Source organism: Hipposideros armiger, unplaced genomic scaffold, assembly GCF_001890085.2.
Source record: "Hipposideros armiger isolate ML-2016 unplaced genomic scaffold, ASM189008v1 scaffold_31, whole genome shotgun sequence".
Lineage (NCBI taxonomy): Eukaryota > Metazoa > Chordata > Mammalia > Chiroptera > Hipposideridae > Hipposideros > Hipposideros armiger.
The window spans coordinates 6,337,836-6,364,120 of NW_017731381.1; the positions used below are offsets into that span (position 1 = coordinate 6,337,836).

Here is a 26,285-nt window from a genome sequence, read left to right on the forward strand (position 1 = left end):
GGGGGAGGGGGGTTGTCACTTCGAGGGGTAAAAAGTATAACTATTGCACTGTGTTGTACAGCTGAAACTAATTCTAAAAAATGTGTATTTCATAATAAATAATTAAAAGAAAAAAATCTAAAAGGTGCCTACTTATTTTAAAATTATACTTGTTTATCTTAACAGATATCTATGACAATAGTTACATTCTATTTTCATGGCATTATGTTAGCTACTAGCTACAACTCACCACATTATTTCAGTGGGAAATTGTTTTGAATTCCAGTCAGCTAACTGTAAGTTGAGGTTAGCCTGAATAGTTCTGCCTAATTTATCTGATTCTTTTTAATTTGTTGCCATATGGGATATTTGTAGCTATTTGTTTTTCAAATGAGAACGAAATTAGTGTTGCTCAGCATACATCTTTGTTTTTGGTGTTGTGTACCTTGGAGGGATCACCATTATTCCCTATGCCAGTTGCTTGCTTTGAATTGCTTTTCATCCTCACAATAAACATATGAATATGTGAGGTGTGATTATACCCAGTTTTTACAGGTGACAAAAGGCTTACCTTTTAGTGAAATTGAGATTCAGCTCTCAAATTTGACTCCAACAAATCCCTGTTATCTTTTCATTGTAGTATATATAATAAATCAGCAGAAGGGTTCACACCCTTGAGGTTTATTTTGAAAGGTACCTTGAAGCCACTGTATTTTTTTGGAATGGAAACACCCAAGTGAAAATTACATCTCAGGAAGAAGCAAAAATGTTCTACAAAGTATTTAGCTCCCTGTCAACCCCCATGAATCCTCTCTGTAATTTAGGAAGATTGAATTGGTCAGAAGTACATACAGCTAATGGGATGAGAAGAAAAAAGAGAATGGGAGTTAGAAAAAGGAGTAAGGGGGAATGGTGATAGTAGTAAAAAAGAAAGACAAAGGAATTGGTAATAAAATAGTCTTATACAAATTTGTATAATGATTTAGAGCTTGTAGAAAGTGGAGACAGAAAAGTGAATAAGAGTAGAGTGTAGTGTTGTAAAATGTTGTAATAAAGTATGAAAAGTGATGAGAATAAAGAAGGGAAGACTTTTTCTAATTGGGAGAGTTGGGATTGGTTTTACCAGAGGTGACCGTTGAGTTTGATCTTGAAAGATGAGTCAGGAGTATTCTAGATAGAAGAGGGATAAAGGGGAAATCTAAAATTAATGACGAGGTTAAAAACAAAAGCAATATTTCAGTGATCACCCTTTGTCAAAATCTCTTAGCATAGGTCATTTGGGTGGCTGTCATTGGTGGTGGTGCTGAGGAAGAAGTATGACAGGTGCTATGTTGTGTAGAATGAAACAAATCAGGTTTATGAAGCTCAAGTTTAAGTCTGATCTTATGTATGACATAGATTCAGTGTATCAAATCGTAGGAAACAGTGTAACCTTGAAAACAACTAAAGACCTACCCATGCGGCTAGTTAGTATGCTGTCAGAAGTGGATAATCTGATTTAGATGGGATTGGCTGTTAACTCCCTCTGCACAGCATATATTTGTGAACTTTAGCTCTGTTCTTATGTAGAGGTTGAGAAGGCTCTTGGCAACAAGCTTCGTGTTGCAGCCAGCACCTGCCTTGGCTAATTGGTAAGCCCAGTCCTATACCAGAGCCTCTGGGGAGTCTGTGTTTGAGTTCAACTTCATCAGGTGTAAACTGGAGGGTAAATGTGAAGGGCTTTTGGGGTCAGACTGTTGATTGAGAATGAAAAGCCAGACATACAGAGGCAGAAGAGAGAATGAAACCTTATAGATAAAATGGTTGTTAATTTACATTAGGATGCTTTTCATCTCAACTTACATATTAAAACTAGCATGTTTTACTTTGTAACTGTCTGGTAGTCCCTTTCCAAATTTGCTGGCATTATAAACTAAAGATAGAGGAAAAGAATGACTAGGACCTGAGATTATACCATTTCCTGACAAAAGTCTGCACCAGGGTAGTTTATTGTAGACACCATTTATACACTTTTTCTCCTTAAAAAAACCTGTAGGCTGGTAGATTTCCTATCAGCTGTGTTTCCATGGCACTTTATTACAGTACGTTTATTTTAACACTCACCAAATTATGCTATTATAATTGTTTATGTTTTCCTTTTCTGCTAGCCTGCGAGTTCCAGCAGTGTGTGGTGTCATTCATCTCTACTTCCTGGACTGAAAATGGTTCTGGGCATGCAAATGTTTGAGCTGCAATGGAATTAAATTGACATATGGATTGCATTAGGTGGTTTATACTTTATCCTATTAAACATAACAGGTTATCAACAACAAACACAGAAGGATATTGCCAATTAGTTTCTTTTTGAAACTGTCCTCGCTTTTCCTTCCTCCTCGTCTCTTTTTAGCTTTTATCCTCTTGACCAGGGTTGAATTAAAGCATAAAGGTAGGAGATGTTCTCTGGAAGATGAGGAAGCTTTCATAGCAGTTCGATGTTCATGGACTTGTTTCTTCTTTTGCCCCTGCCTTGCCCCTAAAAATACACAGGTTGTATTTTGTTCAGTTCTTTCCTCCATGGTTCTGGATCTCTTAGAGTTGCACAATAGATTGAAATAAAACCTTTGACGTTTTAGAATATATAATCTCATAGGATTAAGCCTTTAGACAAATATTGGTGACTATACGAAAGTGTCTTGAGTGAGAGTGTCAGTTTGGAAGTTTGGGGTAGTTCTTTATGTATGATTGATTGTCTCATAATTTTTTTTCCAGGAGCATTTTTTCTTCTAATTGGCTTGAGCAGTCTCTGCTTTTATGTAGTGCTTCAAGCAGTTTTTAGTAAACCAATTCAAATCCGCAGTTGTTTGAAAATTTTCCTTCAGTTACTCTGATTCTCAGGAAACACCCCCTATTTAGCATATTAACCATACCTTGTATATGTTGGGCAAACAAGCCCGACAGATAAACTAAATTACTGGTCAAAGAGTTCTTGGCCCCAGCATTTAATCTCACAAAACACAAGAAGCAAAACACTTGACACACTATTTTAGGGTATGATTTGTGCTTTTCTGATCTCAAGTTTTTTTCTTGCTGTGTGAGCCACTGACTGTTCATCTCAAGTAGAAATAAGGGTCATGGTTAATATTAGACCACTTCAGAGGGCAGCTTATCTGGTGACTTGTAATGATTGGTTTTGAGGGGCTTGAGAGCAGTAGCAGCATTTAGTGTCTGCTGAACTTGAGCAACCCCTTGCCTCTGTCCTTAACCCTGACCGCCCCTAAGCCTGGATGTAACAGCTTCTCAGGGTTCTTATTGAGGAGCTGAGAGATTCTCTGGCTGACTTGTTGGAGATGGGGGATTCATCAGTATAAGTTTCTTGGTTTATATTTTGAGAGAGAGAGCGAGAGAGCGAGAGAGCGAGAGAGAGAGAGAGAGAGAGAGATAAAATACCCAAGGAACATTTGATACACATTTTTTTGTTGATTATAAAGTTTGAAAACATTGTAGTCCCAGCCCAGCTCTGCTGTCCAGTATCTCTGTGTGATCTAGAGGAAAGTTATATAGCTACTTCCTCATCTCCAGAATGGGAATAATAATACCTACCTTGGGAGAGTCCCTGTAAGAAATTACATAGAATATGCGCTATGTCCAGCACTGTGTTGCCACGAAAGCTACCCCCGTCCCTCTCCCTTACTAATTTAGGAAAAGTAAACTATTTTAGTTGGTCTCTATGCCAGTTAAGATTTACTGGGTAACCTGTCTCCTCCCCATTTTGGCATGGCGTGGTTTTTCTTAGGCCCCAGCCAAATAACTTCTTGCAAACTTCTTGCTCGCCTAGTGACACTACTAGCATTGTTGATTGATATCTTTTCCTTTTGGACCGGGAGTGAGTACTTCCTGTATCCTTGTCCCTATGGCTGGTTTGTTGTGCACAATCAAGGTTTTCCCTCCTGTCTTAACTGCAGATAACCAAAAGGAAAGCTAGTCAGCGCTGCTAAGCCACACATGACACGCGCATGGCCTTTGAGCTGGCAAGTGTAATTCTTTGCTGCTTTTGAGCTTGGATTCAAGTTGGGAATGTACGTTTTCTAGCAGTTTGTTATATTCTGTTTGTCTAAGCTTAAACATACATGTGCCATAACTTGATTGTGATATATGGAGAGGCCTGTAGTTTTCACAGGAGGAATTCTATTCAATTGCTATAAGATTCTTGCTCATTTTAAATCTGGTTTATCATGGATCTACTTCTTACATTAAATTTTTGATAGCACTGGAAGTTATTCTAAATTGCTAGTATTCTGTATTTGAAATAATTGCATAGACTATCTTGCTTAACTGTATGGTTGGCCCTCCGTATCCACGGGTTTTGCATCCAGCAGTATTTCTGATCCATGGTTGGGGGTCCGTGGCAGACAGACGGTATGCATTGTTCTACACCATTTTATGTAAGGAACTTAAGCATTCATGGGTTTGGGTGCCTGACGGGTCCTGGAACCAGCCCCCCATGGATACCGAGGGAGAATTGAAAGCTTAAAGTGTATATTGTCATATTAATATATTTAAGTACAGCAAAGAACTCTTAAGTAGAAGCATTTTAGACAAGGAGAATAATTGTAAAAATGGCTCAAGGATCTACACAGTTGAGCTCGTATTGAAAGATTGAGTATATTTTGGGCCTTTGTATTCTGATTCCGTGCAAAGTCCATTTTAGACCTTTTCTGTACTGTGTTCTCAGGGGCTTGAAAAGTCTTCTGTGATTGGATTGTATTCTGAGTATGCTTTAAAATCATAACATTGAGCCATTGTTAATCAAAGTTATTCTAAATTCTTTTCTTTCCTTTATTTTAACTTATATTGTGAGAGAGAAAAAACCCCCACCAAGTCTTCAAAAGATCTCAGCTTTTCAGCCTTTATTTTACTACGAAAATTACAGATAGAATGAATTTTGTTGGTATTTATTTCATACCTTGAGCATCTGTGAAGACAGTGTCATAATGTAGAACTGCTTAATGATTACGTGATTTTGATTTTTTTAAAGCTACATATTTTTAAAGTTTGATTAGCTTCTTGTGTGAAATTGTGCATTTTTGTTTAATGTCCCTTCCTGGTAGTATTGTGCCACCTAGTGGGAATTTTTGTCCTTTAATATATGTTTTATAGAATCTAGATTGAATGCAAGATACATTTTAACATGTTAAGAAAAGATAGTTTGGAACGTTTGAACTTCTTGGTTGACTTGGAATTCCTTAGAACAATGATTTCCTTCCTAAGCAAGAGTTGAGGATAAATAAAATTCTTAGTAAGTGAAGGTTTAGTAGATGTCTTAAGCTTATGAGCTACTGAGTGTTAAAATCTCTTTTTTTTTAACCAGAAATACCCTAATTTAATTTTCTTTATCAGTGAAACTTTAACCAAGGCATATTGTTTCCATCAATTAATATTAAAATAATTGTTGCTTTGTGGATCTTGTCAAAACCCCACCTTCTCTCTGGAGTTTTATCTTTCTACATTTATTTTCTAAGCAGAATGTAGTGGAGTTTATGGGTTATTTATACAGTCTAGGTTTATTTTGAAGTAACAAGAAAAACACATTGGGGCCGGCCGAGTGGCACGTTAAGAGTCGGCTTGGGACGCCAGCTCTGAGCAGCAGGGCCCCGGTTCATATCCCACATGAGGGCCAGTGACGCCGGGCCCTCTACAGCTAAGATGGTGAACAACAGCTCGACCTGGAGCTGGGCTGCTGTGAGTTGCTGGCGATGGCGTAGGCTGCAGTGGGGCTGTCTGGCAGCTGGCGTGAGCTTTCGTGAGCCACCGTGAGTGGCTGTCCAATGGCCGTTGAGCAATCTGCCTCACCTGGGAAGAGCACAATGATCATAATACCAACATGGGCCAGTGAAGCGACGTCCTCCACAACTAGACTGAAGGACAAAAGGACAGCAACTTGTCTGTTCCCCTTCCCCAATTCCCCAATAAAATCTTTAAAAAGAAAAACACATTGGATGATAAATATTAATGAAATGATCTAAAGGAAAAAATATACTACCTTGAAAATGGCCTGAAATAATTTAGACTTTTATTACTTGAACACTTATTACCAAATGATGAGATAAGCTGTTAGTTGTGCTTACTTGGGTATAAATAAAATTTAAGATTTTATTAGTGGAAGAGTTGGCAGTCCCTTTTTCTTGTTAAATATGAAGAAGATGGGGCCGGCCAAGTGGCGCGATGGTTAAGAACTGGCTTGGGATGCCAGAGGGCCCCGGTTCGGATCCCACATATGCGGGCCAGTGACACTGCCCTCTACAGCTAACATGCTGAACAACAGCTCAACCTGGAGCTGGGCTGCTGTGAGTCCCTGGCGACAGTGTAGCCTGCAGCCCCTGCTGCAGTGGGTTGCCATGGGCTACCGTGTGTAGCCAGCAGACAGCGTGAGCAGCCGTCCAGAAGCTGGCGACTGATCTGCCTCGCCCGGAAAGAGCGCAATGATGGTGCCAACTTGGGCCAGTGAAGCAACGTCCTCCACAACTAGACTGAAGAACAAAAAGGACAGCAACTTGTCTGTTCCCCTTCCCCCAATTCCCCAGCGCTGTTTCCATCCCCAATAAAAATCTTAAAAAAAAAAAATACGAAGAAGATGCCTAATTCTTTGTGAGATATTAATGTACACATTTTTCGTAGGACTTGAGAAACATTTCTGCCTTGGGCTTTAATTATTCTGCATAATTAAACTGGAATATGAACTTTGAAGTTGTCTTCAGAATACTCATTTATGATAAATAATACTGAGAATTATCTAACCATTTAGGGAAAGCAGGTCTGAATTACAAGAGTCAGTCATTCAGGCATGTAGCACATTTATAGAGTCATGGAGATTTTATGTTTTCACCTTATTATTATTCTTCTTCCTTAGTTGCTGATGTATGTTCACGATGAGCGGATTAGGAGAAAACTCCTTGGATCCACTGCTCCCAGACTCACGGAAACGCAAATTGCCGTGTGATGCCCCAGGACAAGGGTAGGCAGCTTGCTTCCTGATGCTTTATCGGGGTCGCCTTCCTGTGCCTTTATTTTTTGGTTTAAAGATAACATTTCAACTTTCTGTTATCTCTGGTTTTGGCCTTTGCTTAAATACAGTTATTTTTCTTTATAGTAAGTAGAGGGGTACAGTGATGAGATGGACATCCTTATGATGTAGTAGAAGCTTTAACGCGGATTCAGATAGAAGCAAGAATATTATAGTAATTGTGGTACTGTCAGAAGCATTTCAGCAGGAGAGGTAGGAGTTAGGAATAGATAACCAAAGTTGTTATAAATAAGAATCTTCAATATCCTTTAAGAACATATTATAAGTTGATTTTTGGCATTTGGGAGGTTTCATCATTCTTTTCCTGACTGAAGTTAGACGTTCAAAAATTAGAAATAAAATACTGCCTCTGTACAGCCTGTTTAGTATTTGCCAAGGTCAACATCATTTGAATTTTAATGTGATAGTTGCAAAATAAAAACAATTCGTAAAACCTCATCATTTAATAACTAACTACCACTGGTTTTTATTATTTGTTAGTTGTTTTACTGTCTGTATGATGTAAAGACTATATTTATCCCCAATTTCCAGATGATGAAACTGAGACCAACTGCCCACTAACAAAAAAGTGGACTTGAGTTTAGGTTTGCATGAATTCCTGCTATATTCTATTTCTCCAAGACATAAAGTTCTGATAGTTTCTGTTGGCTGAATTTATTTACATATGAACATCATGGTGTTGTGTAGGGACTGATGCTGCTCACGGCTCTTTTGTGATAGGTGTATATTCATGGCTTTTTTCCCCCCCTTCTTAGTCTTACCTGCAGTGGTGAAAAGTGGAGACGGGAGCAGGAGAGTAAATATATTGAAGAATTGGCTGAACTGATATCTGCTAATCTTAGTGATATTGACAATTTCAATGTCAAACCAGATAAATGTGCAATTTTAAAGGAAACAGTGAGACAGATTCGTCAAATAAAAGAGCAAGGTAATACAAAGTAAGAAAAACACTCACGTCTTTTAGAAGGAACTTGTTAACTGTGTTTACATTTGCCTTTTTGTTACCTTGTTGCTTAGGTGGGGACTACTGATAATTGAGGCTACCTTTGTGGGAATGGACAGATGAGTTGACCAGCTTTGCTCTTTAGCAGATTGTTAACAGAGATTTGGAAAAAGGCCAGCATTACTCACCCTGTCCCGAGTTAGCTCCCTTCCAGGAAGCCATGGGGTAGCACTACATTTAGTAGTGAAAGCAAACTTAGGGTACCATCTGCCCTCCTGGGTAACTCTGAAATGTCATTTTAACATCTAAAAATTGTAGCATCATTTCCTTACTAGGAAATGTTGTGTATGTGCATATGCACGCGTGTGTGCGTGTCTCTTTGTGTCTGTTCTAGGGCCTCTTTGAAGGTGGATTTAATCAATCACTGATATGTGTGCTATCTGTAGTACTGCTTTCTGTCTTTTTAGGAAAAGCTATTTCCAGTGATGATGATGTTCAGAAAGCTGATGTGTCTTCTACAGGACAGGGAGTTATTGATAAAGACTCCTTAGGACCACTTTTACTCCAGGCAAGTACATGGTGTTAGTCATCCAGTAAGCTGTGCTGATTTTTAAAAATTGTTGACATTTTGGATAGGTAATGAGAACAAGAAGCCATGTTTCTTTTTATGAGACAGAACTCAGTATTCTGAACATGATGGTAAAATGCTCTTGTATTTACAATACATATAACTCAAGCACCCTGTGCGGGGGAGGAGGGGTGCCCTCCAAAATGTAGTTGTAAACTGAGAAAGCAAACAAAAATATATAAAGAAGCAAGGGAGGCAAATAACCCATACATTCACAAAGGTAATATTTGGGCATATTTTAGCTCAGACTTTTTGTGCATTTTTTGCATACGGCATACTACAGTTTTTTATTCTTGAGGAATTTTTAAGACTTAAAAAATGTGCATTATTTTGTAAGTAGTTGCCTTAAATAGATACGATCAACCTATAGCACTTAGAGAATGTTTCTCTTACTTGAAGTCAGGGTCTGAAGCTGTTTGTAAAGTTCACATGTCAACTTTTTTGGTTTCAACTGGTTTGCTCCAGCTGCTTTTTAGTTGGTGAGTTCAGTTCCTCTTTGTAAATTCTCGTTAAGGAGTAGTGTAGTTCCTGTAGCTTGACTTGGTATCACATGGAAAAATGGAAAGCGCTAAGGACAATTTTCTTATTTTTAAAATCCTTGAAGATGTAACTCTTCAAAAATTAGATTAGACATTCATTCAGAGTTTATGTTGACTATATTTGTCTTTTTTCTAAATTGTCTTTATTTTTTATAAAACCCTGTAGTAATGGTGCTAATGCTAATATAAATGGTGGCTGATAGTTGTTTGCAGTGATAGTTAAATCAACATTAGTTTTTTCAAATTCACTTAGTGCTAAGGCTAGTGTCTTAATCTGCTAAGGCTGCTATAATAAAATGCCACAGACTGGGTGGCTTAAATAGCAGAAATTTATTTCTTACAATTCTGGAGGCTGAAAGTCCAAGATCAAGTTGTCAGCAGGCTTGATGTGTTCTGAGACCTTTCACCCGACTTATAGATGGCTGCCTCTTCCCTGTGTCCTCACATGGCCTTTTCCCTGTGCATGTGCACCCCTGGTGTCTCTCTCTTCTTATAAGGATGCCAGTCATATTGAAGTCCTATCCTTATGGTTTCATTTAACCTTAATTATCTCCTGAAAGTTCTGTCTCCAAATATAGTCACATTGAGGGTTAGGGCTTCAACTTGAATTTTGGTAAGGATATATAGTTCAGTCCGTAATATCCAATATTAACATATCCCACTTTAGGCATTGGATGGTTTCCTGTTTGTGGTGAATCGTGATGGAAACATTGTATTTGTGTCAGAAAATGTCACACAGTACCTGCAGTATAAGCAAGAGGACCTGGTTAACACAAGTGTCTACAATATATTGCATGAAGAAGACAGAAAAGATTTTCTTAAAAACTTACCAAAATCTACAGGTAGGCTTTTAATGTGTATTTTCTAAATAAGTTGAGAAAAATTTTTTTCTTGACCATTTCTTAGAAAATTGAATGTACCTTTTAGGAACCAAGTGATTAAATTTGTGTAGAAAGGCAAGTGGCAACATTTTCAAATATGACTTTGGTGAATTTAGAATATGGTATACATTTCATGTGGCCAAAATGTACAGTGAGATTTCCATTTTAATTGAAATTATTCCAATGTTTTATATACAGTAGTCCCCTTATCCACAGGGGATATGTTCCAAGCCCCACAGTGGATGCCTGAAACTGCTGATAAATACCGAACGCTCTATATATTGGGTTGTCAGAAAAGTCATGATGCATTTTTTCAGTGAAAAACAGGAAAAATATGTCATGACTTTTCCGACAACCCCATACCATGTTTTCTCCTGTACATACATACATACATATGTACGTACTTACATACCTTTTTCACTTAAGGGAGGCATTTTATAGTTTCTCCCTGGCATATCCAAATTGCCAGCATCACTACTCTTGCACTTTGGGGCCATTATTAAGTAAAAGAAGGCAGTGAGGAGTGGGACGGCACGCAGTTTAAAACTTACGAATTGTTTATTTCTGGAATTTGCCGTATAATAGTTTCGGGCCATGGTTGACCATGGGTAGCTGCAGCTGGATAAGGGGGAACTTGACTGTATTGCCACCTTGAAATGTTAGTGTAGCTGTTACTATGGAAAAATGCGTGTGAGGAGAAAATATAGCTTGAATTTTTGATGATGGTTATAGACGGAATTGTCAGCTTTCCAAAACTCCTTTCAATTTGTTTTCCAAAGTTAATGGGGTTGCCTGGACAAATGAGACCCAGAGACAAAAAAGCCATACATTTAATTGCCGTATGTTGATGAAAACGCCACATGATATTCTGGAAGACGTAAACACCAGCCCTGAAATGCGCCCGAGATACGAGACCATGCAGTGCTTTGCCCTGTCTCAGCCACGAGCTATGATGGAGGAAGGGGGAGGTAAGAGTCATCACATGTCTGTGATGTTCCGCAAACAAACAGTAGTCAAACCTGTAGTTTTGTGATTTCCATTGTTATAATTCTTCTTACTGAATGTCAGGTCCTTACTGGTCTGTTGAACATATTTAAAGATTGTATATATCTCTTATCTGGTTAAATTTTTGTTGTAGATTTGCAATCCTGTATGATCTGTGTGGCACGCCGCATTACTACAGGAGAAAGAGCGTTTCCATCAAACCCCGAGAGCTTCATTACTAGACATGATCTTTCAGGTAAAAACTGTATTGTATATGTACAATTTGTTCATTTTGAAAATTTTTGGAAAAGTTAATTCTTTCCACAGCCTGCACTATCACTGAAGTGCCTACACCCACTGTAATGAATGCTTTGCATGGATTATTTCCTATATTTCTTACACAACCTGAGAGAGATTCGCTAAAACTCTTGGTATTTGAGTTGGGTATATTTGACACTTAAAATCCCCCAAATAAATTTAAAAAATAAATGTAGAGGTACCTGGTTTTCTCTCCAAATATTTCGAATCAGAGGTTAACATTTCTTTTCTCTGGCTTCAAACTAATTTTTCATAGAGAAAGTTTTAAAGATATGGGTGATTTTTATGAGAGTTACTAGTAATTCTTGACATCAACATGAGCTTTAGTCTTGGACTGCGCTTTTGAACTTGGGAGTAAAAAATTAAAGTCAGCGTAGTTGGTAAGGCACAGTGATGATGTTAAACATTGGCAGTGCTACCTGTATTCACCTTCAGGGTCACTGTTGTGATCATCTCACCCTAACTGGTGATGCCAAGGGTTTGTCACATATGCTCCATTTCAGAGATGAGGAAACAGGCCTGGTGACAGAGGTGGTTATTTGTCCAAGATCATGGCTAGTAACAAGAGAATTTGCAGCTGTGTCTGCCTGACGTCAGAGCCTATACTGTTTGCTTTGTGTCCACCACGTGGACCCCCAATAAGTAATCTGATCAAATGGAGTATGTTTAAATAAACACATAACATAACATAACTATAGCTATTATATATCTGTGTGTGTATGTATGTGCATATATATACACACGTATTATATACACATACATGCATAATAATTTACTGTAAAAAATAGCTATTTTTGCAGTCATAAACCATTTTATACCAGGCTCAGTTACTTGTCTGGAGGCTGCTTGAGATTAATTTTCACAGAGGAAGAAGAAAAGCAGTTAAGTTATTTGTATTCTGAATTGTCAATCTGTTTGCGCTAATGAATACTACTTTATATTGGAAAATTTTCTGTTTATTTACCTTGAGATAATTAAATCTTGTGACACAAGAATTTGTAAGTGTTGTATTATCCTTTTAGTGTGGTTTGTTTTGTGCATCTGTTATGATTTGGCAGTCTAAATTTTCTCCCTAAATAACATTACTTGACATTTTGTTACTGAAAATACTAAATAAAATATCTTTACTTAAGCATTTCAGTGAGTAGAATGTTTAAAAGTTATCAGTATTTTCCTTCAGTACAAAAGCAATACGTATTTATTATACAAGTTAGAAAGAAAAGCCAAATACTTTTGTTTGGTTAACATCTGAGAGCCATCTTACTTTAAGTATAGTTGGTACCTTCCAGTTTGCTATCTTTTCTTCATAGGAGAAAATTTGTTGCAATCAGCACAATACTGTTTTTGACCTGGGGAGATTTTAATCTCTGTCCCTGATGTATTTCATTTAACAAGTTTTTTTGAGCATTTATTTTGTGATTGTCATGTGGCTTTCAGAGCTAAGTTCAGCAGAGGTGGTTGAGGACAGATTATTCTTACTCTTGGCACATAAGTGTTTACTTTTTCTGGAATGCCTTGGTCTCTTCTCCCTAGTCAGTTTTTCCCATTAGTAAGATTTTTATTTGTCACCATTAAAGATCTGAATTTTAAACAGGTTCTTGGACTCTAGTAGCTCATATCCATCAGCTTATTCTACGCTAGTACCTTTTTAGCTTTTCCAGAACTGTCTTTCACCATGAAGCTCCATGAGTTTTCCCAATCCAGACTGATTTTCTCCATTTTTACTTTTCTCACAAACACATCATGGAGAGGATAAACAGATGGGCAAACCTTTTCTATATCTTTCCCAATCTGACTGGGATCAGATTATTGACCACTTATTTCAAGTTACTTGTCTACACCTCTTGTGTCACGATTTCCATCATCTTCTGGATTTGGCGTACCTGTTAGTGCTGAGGATAAGAGGCCATCTGGATCTGAGTATTACATTTTTTAGTAAAGTCTGTGCAGAACAGACAAAAACAACCATTGGTAAGTCTTGACATGAACATGAGCTTCAATCATAGTCTGACATTTATTGACCTTGGAGCATATTTTGTTCAGATGTCATGGACGTCATCACACAGCTTTTGCCCTGGACATTGTCAGTAATTATTTTGAGTTTTCTAAATGCACCTTCACCATTCTGCAGATCAGCAAGGCTCACTTCACTGGCACAGCTCTCAAGGCCAACAGGGGCAGTTTTGGTCCCTCGAGTCCCTGTGATTAGTGTTTTCCAGTATTTCTTATATTGAACATAGCTGGTGCTTTCATATCATGCTTATCTTTCTTTGAAAATGGGTCAACGACTGTCTTTGTGGCTCCCCGTTTTGCCACTTTTTGTAAGTTGTGTGTTCTTGCAACTTCCCTGGTATGGCTCAGAAAGTGCAAAGGCCTAGCTAATTTTAAAAGATCATCTTCACAAACCTTTAATTTCATAGAATTTTTGAGTTTGTATATATTTTATCTCTTTAGTGTATTTCATGTTAAGCAGAAGTTGTCAGAAACTTCAAGATTTGTGGACATGAGTATTTGGTTAACCCTCCTAGTTTGGATTTTAAGTGTCCAAAAATGCCGTCACCTCTCAGATTGCAAGAATCGTACCTGCTAGCTGTTTAGGCAGGTAGTTTCTCTTGCTTCATAGTTGCAAAGACAGAATATTTTCAGATGTAAACAATTTCACTGGTAGGTGTTATTTTTTTCCTTTAAATGAAAATGAACCTGAGGCTATCTGGACATGTTGCTTTGTGTATGTTAACAAAGTAAAAGGAGGTGTGTGTTACACTCCTACTGTCTATATAGCAAAACCTTTAATATAAAAGTTTCCTATTGGGCTGTGCCTTTAAAAAGAAAAGCTCTGGATAAAGCAGAAGTTTAGATCAGAGAAAGTGGAGCAAAGATTTACTGTCTTTATTCTTCAACGGTAAGCCATCCAGTATGCAACCAGTAAATATGTGCAGGTTGGATTTAAATCCTTATTTTCTGTTTAATAGGAAAACTTGTCAATATAGATACAAATTCACTGAGATCCTCTATGAGGCCCGGCTTTGAAGATATAATCCGAAGGTGTATCCAGAGATTTTTTAGTCTTAATGATGGGCAGCAATGGTCACAGAAACGTCACTATCAAGAAGGTAAAGAATTTTGAGGTTGATTCTTGATATTGTTTGTCATTATGTTTGGCAGGCTATAAAGCAGTAAGCGTAAACACAGTTGTAGTTGTTGTTTTGTGTGTGTGTCGGGGGGAAGGAAAATGATTCTTGAGCATTCTTAGTTTAGCCTGTCCATAATTTTGGTGCAGGTCTTATCCTTCACTGGATTTTTTTTTTTTAATTTTATTGGGGAACAGTGTGTTTTTCCAGGACCCATCAGCTCCAAGTCAAGTAGTTGTCTTCAATCTAGTTGTGGAAGGCGCAGCTCCGTGGCCCATGTGGGGATCGAACCGGCAACCTTGGTGTTATGAGCACTGTGCTCTAACTACCTTAGCTAACCGGCAGCCCCTCCTTCACTGGATTTTGAAAATGTTGCATTTAAAGTACATTTCTTTTCTCTCCTCTCCTATATGTATCTGTTTGCCAATTGTAGTTACTAGTAATGGGATATTTTCCCCAACAGCTTATATCCACGGCCATTCAGAAACTCCAGTATATCGATTCTCTTTGGCTGATGGAACTATAGTGACTGCACAAACAAAAAGCAAACTCTTCCGAAATCCTGTAACAAATGACCGTCATGGCTTTGTCTCAACCCACTTTCTTCAGAGGTAATGTAGATTACTCTGTATTTTCATATTAAGTGCAGCAGTGTTCTCAAGATGCTTTATTATTCATTTAAAAAGGGAGAAAAATGTAACGAGAAATAGCAGTGATTTGCTTTTGCTGAAGTGAGTTTAGATTCCTGGATTATGATGTGTTTAAGGTTATATTGTTATGTGAAAATGAGTATTTGTTCATTAAATAATTATTTCCTGGGAAAGCTGGGAGATGGGAAGGCTAGTGGATAAAAGAGCATATAAAGTCTCACTACCGCTTTACCTTTCATTTCTAGTACGTTGCTTTTAGGGATTGAGTTTAAAATTTGAAATAAACTTTAACAATAAAGGATAGTTACTATTGCCGTGGCTAATAGTAAATGAACAACACACGAAGGAGCAGATTTTGAGCCATTAATTATTCTGAGTAGTTTGCTGGCATCTGCAGGTAACCCCTAGATAGATGGCCTCTCCAGCGAAGCCTTGCTGAGGTTGCCGTTAACATAGCTGTTGGCCTGTCACAGTGCTGTGGTAGTGTCATTCGATTAGCTTTGGTGGCTTATTAAAAAGTATATTATTAGGTTAATAACTGATCAATATCTAGATTGGAATCGTCACTAGGTATTGGAATGATGCCTAAGAAGCTAAGTTCCTGGACACTCACTTCATCCTTTTAAAAAACCTCTGGTTCAGGGCTTTAATGTGTGCCTGTAGTGTTTTAATAAATGTTTGATGTTTTCTTTCTTTGTAGGGAACAGAATGGATATAGACCAAACCCGAACCCTGTTGCACAAGGCATTAGACCTCCGGTTGCTGGATGTAACAGTTCAGTAGGCGGCATGAGCATGTCGCCAAACCAAGGCTTACAGATGCTGAGCAGCAGGACCTACGGCTTGGCTGACCCCAGCCCTGCAGGGCCGATGAGTGCAGCTAGGTACGGGGCTTCCGGTAACATGGCTCCCGTGAACCCCGGGCCAACCTTGCAGTCACCGTCTTCCTACCAGAACAACTATGGCCTCAACATGAGTAGCCCCCCACATGGCAGTCCTGGTCTTGGCTCCAACCAGCAGAATATCATGATTTCTCCTCGTAATCGCGGGAGTCCAAAGATGGCCTCACATCAGTTTTCTCCTGTTGCAGGTATTCATGTTGGCACTTCCTTTAATTTGTTTTTTTCTGTAATTCTTTTCTTCCCACTTCACAGTAATTCGTGTGAAGTTAATTCATTCATAATAGAAACTCAAGTGGTGTTTTGTTATAGCATCTGGGAGTCTAATTGTTTTCCTCATTTTTCTCCAAATCTAGGTGTGCACTCTCCCATGGGACCGTCTGGTAATACTGGGAGCCATAGCTTTTCTAGCAGCTCTCTCAGTGCCCTTCAAGCTATCAGTGAGGGCGTGGGGACATCTCTTTTATCTACTCTGTCTTCACCAGGCCCCAAATTGGATAACTCTCCCAATATGAATATAACCCAACCAAATAAAATGAACAGTCAGGATTCCAAGAGCCCCTTAGGCTTGTACTGTGACCAGAATCCAGTGGAGAGTTCAATGTGTCAGTCAAGTAGCAGGGATCACCTCAATGACAAAGAAAGTAAGGAGAGCAGCGTGGAAGGGTCAGAGAATCAGAGGGGGCCCCTGGAAAGCAAAGGTCATAAAAAATTACTGCAGTTGCTCACCTGTTCTTCTGATGACCGGGGTCATTCCTCCTTGACAAACTCCCCCATGGATTCAAGTTGTAAAGACTCTTCCATCAGTGTCACCAGTCCCACTGGGGTCTCCTCGTCAACATCTGGAGGCGTGTCCTCCACTTCCAATATGCATGGGTCGCTGCTGCAAGAGAAGCACCGGATTTTGCACAAGTTGCTGCAGAACGGGAACTCACCTGCTGAAGTGGCCAAGATCACCGCAGAAGCAACCGGGAAAGACACGAGTAGTACTGCGTCTTGTGTGGAAGGGAACATCAAGCAGGAGCAGCTGAGTCCGAAGAAGAAGGAAAACAATGCACTGCTGAGATACCTGCTGGACAGGGATGATCCTAGTGACACACTCTCTAAAGAGCTGCAGCCCAAGGTGGAGGGAGTGGACCCTAAAATGAGTCAGTGCAGCAGCTCCGCCATTCCCAGCTCGAGTCAGGAGAAAGACGCTAAAATTAAGACAGAAGCAAATGAAGAGGTAACTTGTTTTCTGTATGTTCCAACCTAGTCACTGTGTTTCATCATTGCATTTCTGTTAGAAAGACCATGTGTTGTATGCAAATTCTTCTATTTTAGGTTTATTTATGCAAGTTAGTCTTGAGTTATTTCTTTGTAATTCTTTTGGGTATCAGTGAAGTGTGTTATGATGGAATTTGGACATATCAGATGGGTATGTCTTAAAATGACTCATGTTTTAAAATGACCACAACTGTAACTCGTTAATAGCCAATTTGAACTTGTTTGTGGAGGTACGTATTGTTGGAATGAGCAGATTGGGCCACTAAGGGTTTGGTAGAGAGAAACTGGAAGAAAAAAACTTTTGTATTAAGCAACACAGTTTTGATTTTCACTTAAAATCACATTTCACGTACATAATCACACTCTATATAAGCATTTCCCAAACTCTGCTTGAGAAACACTATCCTGAGAGATGGTAATATGTGCCTGGGAAAATTAAAGTCTTGGAGAAGTCCTACAGTTAGGATGTCTGTTTAACTTTGTTTAAGCTAGTGTCCTCCAAATTTATTGACCAAAAGCCCCTTTTACTTTTTTTTTTATTAGCTGAGCCATCCTGCCACCTTTTGGCAGCTCAGCGGCAGCTCAGTTTGGGCTGGGAATCGAACCGGTGACCCTGTTGCTCAGTGCTCGCACTCTTGAGTGAGCTCTTAACCAACTGAGCCACTCGGCTGGCCCTCAAAAGCCCCCCCCCCCCTTTTTAAAAGATTTTATTGGGGAATCGGGGAAGGGGAACAGACAAGTTGCTGTCTTTTTGTTCTTCCGTCTACTTGTGGAGGACGTCGCTTCACTGGCCCATGTTGGTATTATCATTGCACTTTTCCTGAATGAGGCAGTCGCTTGCCGGCCATTGGATGGCTGCTCACAGCGGTTCATGGCAGCTAACGAAAGCTCACGCCCGCTGCCGGCCAGCCCCACTGCAGCCTATGCCATCACTGGCGACTCATGGCAGCCCAGCTCCAGGTCGAGCTGTTGTTCACCATCTTAGCTGTAGAGGGCGCAGCGTCACTGGCCGTCATGTGGGATCCGAATTGGGGCCCCGCTGCTCAGAGCTGGTGTCCCAAGCCAACTCCTAACCAGTGTGCCACTTGCCGGCCCTCATAAGCCCCTTTTAAAGCATGCCTGTGAATATCGTGTTGAACATTAGCTTGTTGTTTTTATTATTTTATTATTATACTTGTTTTCAGAAGGTATATGGAGATTCATACATTTCTGTTAGCTAATGATCCTGACCAATGTTGGCTGGAAAATATCCTACGGTTTGAAAAGTAAACATTTAGTGTAGATTAAAAAAAAAAAAAAGCCCCTTTGAAAGCACCGCCAAACCCAGGAATTTATCTTCAGTAGTTTAAACTGTTCTTTTAAGGAAGAAGGTTAGGGGTGGGAGGTCATAATAAGCCTGCCTTTAAGTTGGGCTTAATTCATTTCAGGTAACTATTACATATCACTTGTTCTCATTTCATCTGTGTTCTCCCCATGAATACATTTATACCTAGGTACCTAGTAATGTAGACAAGTTAATTTTGAAATTTTTATTTTCAGGGATCTGGAGATTTGGATAATCTAGATGCTATTCTTGGTGATCTGACTAGTTCTGACTTTTACAATAATTCCATATCCACAAATGGTAGTAATCTGGGAACCAAGCAACAGATGTTTCAAGGAACTAATTCTCTGGGTAAGAAAGAACTAGGTTTTATTCATGCTACCTTTTAAACTTTTCTGCACACTGTATATACTCTTACACTAAGACTAGTACTCAACTAAATATATAACTTCAAAGTGCATACTCTGCCTCTCAGTTTCTTGGACTAACTTATAAAGTATGTGTTTAAAAAAGCTTTTTGGTCATTTTCCTGTTTTTTAAATTTTCCCATTTTAAAAAATATGATGCCAGTAATCATGGCACTTATAGGAGAATTTTCATTTTTTGGGGTGCTCCAGATGAGAAGTAGGCACTAGAGCACATATTTTTCTTAGGTACAGAGAATTGGATTAAAAAGCAACCAAAACTATATCTCAAAACCTGTCCTTTGACACTCATGGAATCTTGTCATTTAGCTATGAGACTTTTCTTCTTTGGTGTTTGCTGACTCTTTCCTGTAGCCATGTGTTTCCTCATTCTTCAGTTTAATTAGGATATATTATATGTATAAATTGAAAAAGAATAATTTACAATTATCTGAATGGTGGTTATTTTCAGTGACACCGTTTCCTAAACTGATATGGATAGGGAGATCAAGGAAATAGATTGGAAAAAGGAAAAAAAAAAAAGTTAGGAGGAAATTTAAGTTTCATTCCTTGTTTGACTAGAAGGCAACTTGTCTGGTTATATTTAAATTGTACAATTTTAAACAGAGAAGCCACTTAGCAGGTACGCATATGGAAGGACCTCCAGAAGTTTGGAACATCAGTAACATTTTCAGTATTAACTGTAGCAGAACAGGAATGACCACATCAGGATACAGATCAGGCTCCAGTACTTCAGCCAACACTGAGACTGGTTTCTACTTTGTTTGGAATATGAGGCTTTGTGTGTGTGCATGTGCTTAGTGTTTATGTTGTAAAGGAAGACAGTGTTTGTTTTAGTAAGAAAGACATTCTTGAGTGGGTGGCGTTGGTATTTATGTCTTGTACTTGATTATTTATGTGTTAGAATATCAGAGGATATTTATATGTGTTGTGCTTCTATGTTTTCAACAGGTTTGAGGAGTCCACAGTCTGTGCAGTCCATTCGTCCTGCATACAACCGAGCAGTGTCTCTAGATAGCCCCGTTTCCGTTGGCTCAGGTCCTCCAGTGAAGAATATCAGTGCTTTCCCCATGTTACCAAAGCAACCCATGTTGGGTGGGAATCCAAGAATGATGGATAGTCAGGAAAATTATGGCTCAAATATGGGTATGTTATTTCTAATTAGTATTTGTGATTAAATTTTTCCTTTGGGAAAAGCAAATTTAACATACTTCAGACCATTTAAATAACTAGAATTAAGTAACAGGTTTTTGAATATAAGTAGCATAATGTTGCTTTCAGGAGTATTTCCTTTATGTATTCTGTGTCTTGGTTATTTAAACTCTTAAGGAGGCTTCTGGCCTAAGACATTTTCTAACCTGTAATGAGTATGTGGCAGTAGTGGCCCATCAGAAACGTCTTAAGAGTTGGCTAGCCCTGTCCTTAGGATGACAAAGCACTTTTTTCTCACAGCTGATGTTGTGTATAATGACTGTGCCTATGTGCTATAAGAAGGATTTCATTATAATATGGAAAAGACCTAATCATTTCTACCTGTTGTAGGTGGACCAAATAGAAATGTGACTGTGAATCAGACTCCTTCCTCGGCAGACTGGGGCTTACCAAACTCAAAGGCCAGCAGAATGGAACCTATGAGTTCAAACTCCATGGGAAGACCAGGGGCGGATTATAACGCTTCTTTACCCAGACCTGCAATGGGTGGCTCGATGCCCACTTTGCCTCTTCGGTCCAATAGCATCCCAGGTGCGAGACCAATGTTACAGCACCAGCAGCAGCAGCAACAGCAGCAGCAGCAGCAACAGCAGCAGCAGCAGCAGCAACAGCACCAGCAGCAGCAGCAGCAGCAGCAGCAGCAGCAGCAGCAGCAGCAACAGCAACAGCAACAGCAGCAGATGCTTCAAATGCGTAAGCATCCTCTTCATAATAAAAGAAAATGAGATGTTTTAGGGTAATTTTTGCTATTGCTTATTTGAAAATTTCCCTTTTTTTTTTGTTCCTCCAGGGCCTGGTGAAATTCCCATGGGAATGGGGGTCAGTCCTTATGGCCCGGCAGCACCATCTAACCCACCAGGTTCCTGGCCAGATGGCATGTTGTCCGTGGAACAAGGTCTTCATGGGACTCAAAATAGGTGGGGCTTTATTATGTGACTAGAAAATGTTAGCATTGATTATCTAGAAAAGGATCAGAGCACGGGAACAGACCTGGAAGAGAATGAGAAAAACTCTGTACTTAGGTACAGGGTTGCCACCTGGGCGTTTCTCGGGTAATGGTGTGTAAAAGGAGGCTGAGGCAGCAAGCAGTGGCATTCATGGGAGATGGAGCTGTGTTGTGCAGCTTGCAGGACTGTCAAACCCGAGAGCCTTTCTGTGAGGTGTTTGTTGTCTCATAATATTATAACCCTCCTCCACGACGGGGGTAAGTTAGCACCAGTTTAACAAGGTAATTGGTGTTCAGAGGGTACGCCTAGTTTTATCGAAAGTTAATTTTTAAGGATTGAATAGTTCTTTTCAAAAATTATTTAAAACATTTCAGGGATGATGGTGACAGTGAACTATAGCTTGGCTGGTAACTCATTTGCATGAAAGAGGTCACCGGTCAATGTCACTTCTAACTTGAATTCTGCAGTGAATTAAGCAAAGAAAAATGAATTGATCTACTGAGCAGACAGTGATGTAACCACGTGAGCTTATGAACTCGAGTGCTTCTCTACCCAGCAGAGAACATAGTTTCATCACAGAATTTTCCCGAGTCAGGAGGAATGTCTAGCCCCATGCCCCTCAGTGTGCTGGAGAACTGGGGCCCCTGCTGTGGCTGTGTGGGGCTTGTGTTCCACTCCTCAGTACATGAGCGCTGCTGTGAGCCAAGTGGAACAAAAAGTTCTTTTGGCAGGTTCCCAGGCCCAGTTCACTGATAGTTCAACATTTCTATCCTTTTTCCTGTTCTTTTGTTGATTTCCCAACTTAAAAGTATCATGACTACAACCACCTCTGTTCTTGTAGGGTCTTGAAAACTGCAATCCGCACCCCGCCTAATCTCCCTAATCCCCCAAATGCCTGGGGGCCTAGCAGTTACATTTTGGTGGTGGTTTGGGGAGGTGTAAGCTGGATATGGTGGTCAAAGATGGCCCAGTGAGTTTAAAATCTGGGCCTTACATTCATTCATTCATTCATATATATATATATATATATATATAGCTGAGCCATCTTGCCACCATGCTGGCAGCTCAGCGGCAACTCAGCTCAGGCTGGGAATCGATCTGGCGACTGTGTTGCTCAGAGCTCACACCCATTAGCGAGCTCTTAACCAACTGAGCCACTTGGCCGGCACCCCCCCTCCCCCACCCCCCCTTTTTTTGAAGAAGAAGAAGAATAGCACCATTGAAATTGATTGCAAGTTTCTTTTTAGGCCACTTCTTCGGAATTCCCTGGACGATCTCCTTGGACCACCTTCTAACCTAGAAGGACAGAACGATGAAAGGGCATTGTTGGACCAGCTGCACACACTCTTGAGCAACACCGATGCCACGGGCTTAGAAGAAATTGACAGAGCTCTGGGCATCCCTGAACTTGTAAATCAAGTAGGTAGCATTAGCATGGAAATAGAAGTGTGTGTGTGCTCATCCCTGAAACCATGTACAAGAATGCCTGTATATCTTTCCTGTTTCTTGTGTTCCATTACTACATTTGTGGGTACCAGCATTAAATTGAGAACATATACTTTATAATTGACATTACTTCCCCCCTGGGGAATTGGGGGATAGGAACAGTGCTGGGGAATTGGGGGAAGGGGAACAGACAAGTTGCTGTCCTTTTGTTCTTCAGTCTAGTTGTGGAGAACGTTGCTTCACTGGCCCAAGTTGGCACCATCATTGCACTCTTCCCAGATGAGGCTGATCAGTCGCCGGCTTCTGGACGGCCGCTCATGCTGGCTGCCGGCTGCTCATGCTGGCTGCTGGCTACATACGGTAGCCCATGGCAACCCACTGCCGCAGGGGCTGCAGCCTACACCGTCGCCGGCCACTCATGGCAACCCAGCTCCAGGTTGAGCTGTTGTTCAGCATCTTAGCTGTAGAGGACAGCGTCACTGGCCCTTATGTGGGATCTGAACCAGAGCCCTCTGGCGTCCCAAGCCAGTTCTTACCCAACGCGCCACTCAGCCGGCCCACGACTATTCTTTTAAATCTTTGCTAACCTGAGGGGCAGCAGAGATTCTTGTTTTAAGTTGTATTTCTTTGATTTGCAAGATTGAACCTAGTTTGTTTTTTGGCCATTTTGATGTGTTTTTAAGTAGTTTTCTGAGGTTTTGATCTTGTTGATCTGCAATAGTACTTTATGTTTAGTTATTGATTTAATTCCTTTATTTAACAAATATTTGTCTTCTGTGTGCTGATCAATCTTTTATTAGAGGCTGAGGAACAGTAGTGCGCAAATCAGTTCCTGTCCCACAGCTCATATCCCATTGGGCAAGGCGAATGTCAGGCGGGCACCTCAGAAGTAGACAGAGGTTGTGAGAACAGGCTATGATTCTATGAGGCTGTATCCTAAAGGGAGCTTTTCCTAAGGTGGGCTGTGGGATGTCAAAACTTTTCTCTAAAATGTCACATTTGAGCTGCAATTTGAAGGGTGACCATTAACTTGCCTAATATATTGCAAATAGTTTTCCCAGTTTCTTTTTCGTGGGGGTTTGTCTGTAGTTTTGTTGTTTAGTTTAAAAATATTTGTGTTTTCAAATCCAGGATGATAAAGAATAACTGGGGACTTACTTGGTCAGGAGAGCTTTTTCTGGGGTGATGATACCTGAAGGATGAGAAGGAGCCAGCTATGCCAACAGCTAGGAAAAACGATCCAGAAGAGGGACCGCTAACTGCAAGGCCCTCAGGCAGGAAAGAGCTTGGAGGTTCTAGAAAGTAACTGAAAATCAGAGAGATCAGAGAGAGATGCGTATAGGATTGGGGAGGTAAGTGGAACTAGGTTCCACAAAGCCATCTTTAGGAGTCTGGGATTTTTCTGCTGTATTGGGAAGCCATGGAAGATTTTAAGCAGTGATGAGACCTGCTTTCCTTTTTTGTTATAACTAATTTTTATTTTAAGCAAAGTAATCTGTTTGTAACTTAAAAATGATACAAAATGTACTTAGTGAAGAACCACAGTCATTTGCCCCACTCACAGGTAGTGAAACTCAACTGTTTATTTTAGTAATATCTCTAAGTAACATACTTATGCAGCTATTTCTTTATTAACTTCAGTCTGTATCGATTTCCTGATATGATAGTTGACTACCTCATAGTCCCTTACCTGAGAACTTTGGAGTCAGATATGCTTTGGAATTCAGGAATTTTGATTTTAGAAAGGTAAAATGGTGCATGTATAGCACACATTACATGCTCCCTAGGAGAGTCTTGAGCAACACTATATAGTTTTGGGCAGTAGGTTGTGATCAAACATATTAATACTTCTACAGCAAAATACAGAAATGGTCACGCTAAGTGGGTTATATGGAAATTATGTATTGCTTCATATGAATTCAGGTCATGTTTTGCTCTTAAATACATTTGGTGGTAATGAAAAATTGTTAGTTTTTTTCGAAGAGCTTTTTTGGATTTTCAGATAAGAAATTTACATCGGTATTTATTATCCCCCCTTCCTCCAATGTAGCCACTATGTACACATGGGCACGTGCTCTCTTTGTACCCCAATATAATTGTGCCTGTTGTTAAATACGTAGTCAATATTTACATTATTTTGGTTCGTTACTTAGCCAAGTATAATTTGTACAGGGTTTTGTTTTTGGTTGGTTGGTTTGTTTTGAGTTAATTGCCTTATTTTTGCTTTGTTTCTACACACTTACTGCTAATTCTCCCTGATGTTCCAACAGAAGTATAAAATTTCTTATTTTTTTCTTCACATGTTCAGACACCTCAGTTCCTTCTCTGTCCCTTTGTTTTAACTCTGCTCCCGAGAGACAGGTCTAGATACTGGTCATTGTCACTCTTCTCCATGTTGGATCCCCAGTTTTCTGAATCCAGAGGCATTTTCTTTCTTGATTTACTCCTTTGGTTTTCTGAAACACAGTTTCTGTTAACTTCTCCATCCCTGCATGAGATAAAATATTTTGGGTCCCTGTGTGTCTGAAAATATCTTTATTCCACCCCCCTTGCATGTGGCTGTGAATTAAATTCTAGGCTGAAAATAATTTCCTCTTAGGATATTGTAAGAATTATTCCACAGTTTTCTGCCACTCATTGTTGCCATTGAGTCGTATTCCAGTCTGATTATGTGTATGTGTGTTCGTTTGTTTGTTCGTGTGTTCGTGTTCCATTTATTCTCTTTGGAGTTACACAGGAACCTTTTCCCTCTGAAATTTCATGATGCCTTGTCTTGTATGGGTCTTGTTTCATTCATTCGGCTGTGTGTTAGATGCATAGATATTCTCCTGGGAGGGCATTTTGTTGTATCATTTCTTTAATAATTTTCTCTCTCCTGTTTTTTTCTGATCTTTCTTTCTGGAGTGTCTATTGACATATTGGGTATTGTAGTAATTCTGTGCTTTTTAAATCTTTGTTTTTCCTTTAAGTTACTTTTTATTTGTTTGAACCACTTTAATGTTGAAAGCTTTCAGCATCAAGTATCTGGTGATTCTGGATTCTCTTTTTATATTTAAGAACGATGTATTAAAAAGCAGGATCAGTCTTCTTCACTGAAAGTGATGAGGAAGGGGCTGGCCTTTTTATTTCGGGACTCCCCAAATTGCCACATGTAGAGCTGTTGGCCCCCAACACATTAAGTTCTCTATGCCTGAGACATCTAGGTCAAGATGTTAAGTAGTCATTTGCATAAGCAAAATTAGAGCTCAGAAACATTTGAGCTGGAGACAGAAACTTTGGCAGTTGTCACTAGTGGATGAGAACATCAAAGTAGAAAGTGTGAGAAAAGCGGTCCAAGGGGTGAACCCGATGAATTCCTAACATTCCTCCAAGGAGAAGCCAGAGAGGTGGGAGAAAGGCCAGAGTGGTGTCACAGCACCACGGGGTGAAGCGTGCTTTAAGGGAAGACCTTGTTGACTGCACACTTGGCATTCTGCGTCTGTGGATGAGAAGATAAAGGTGAATGAGGACCCTGACAGGTTCTTCGTGTCTTAGCACGGCAGGCTCTTCACTCCTTTGGAATCTTTATTTTTACTTTTTCTGTCACCTGCTGAACATTATTTTGTGTACGTCTAAGCATGCAGAGAAGTGACGCCGGCATATAACAGGCAGTTA

At 39.7% G+C, this 26,285-nt stretch overlaps 1 protein-coding gene across 1 annotated transcript in view; it reads left to right on the top strand.

Moving 5' to 3' along the window:
• NCOA3 (nuclear receptor coactivator 3) overlaps positions 1-26,285 on the top strand; it is a 101,630-nt gene that overhangs the window by 66,552 nt on the left and 8,793 nt on the right. The window contains exons 3-18 of the mRNA XM_019636995.1: positions 6,866-6,970; positions 7,795-7,967; positions 8,450-8,550; positions 9,817-9,991; positions 10,810-10,998; positions 11,169-11,270; positions 14,305-14,445; positions 14,927-15,074; positions 15,814-16,202; positions 16,368-17,236; positions 18,817-18,952; positions 19,978-20,172; positions 20,569-20,785; positions 20,879-20,931; positions 21,029-21,155; positions 22,433-22,604. Of these exons, the coding sequence (XP_019492540.1) occupies positions 6,876-6,970; positions 7,795-7,967; positions 8,450-8,550; positions 9,817-9,991; positions 10,810-10,998; positions 11,169-11,270; positions 14,305-14,445; positions 14,927-15,074; positions 15,814-16,202; positions 16,368-17,236; positions 18,817-18,952; positions 19,978-20,172; positions 20,569-20,785; positions 20,879-20,931; positions 21,029-21,155; positions 22,433-22,604 (3,282 nt within the window). The 5' untranslated portion in view covers positions 6,866-6,875. The remainder of the gene's footprint in view (positions 1-6,865; positions 6,971-7,794; positions 7,968-8,449; positions 8,551-9,816; positions 9,992-10,809; positions 10,999-11,168; positions 11,271-14,304; positions 14,446-14,926; positions 15,075-15,813; positions 16,203-16,367; positions 17,237-18,816; positions 18,953-19,977; positions 20,173-20,568; positions 20,786-20,878; positions 20,932-21,028; positions 21,156-22,432; positions 22,605-26,285) is intronic.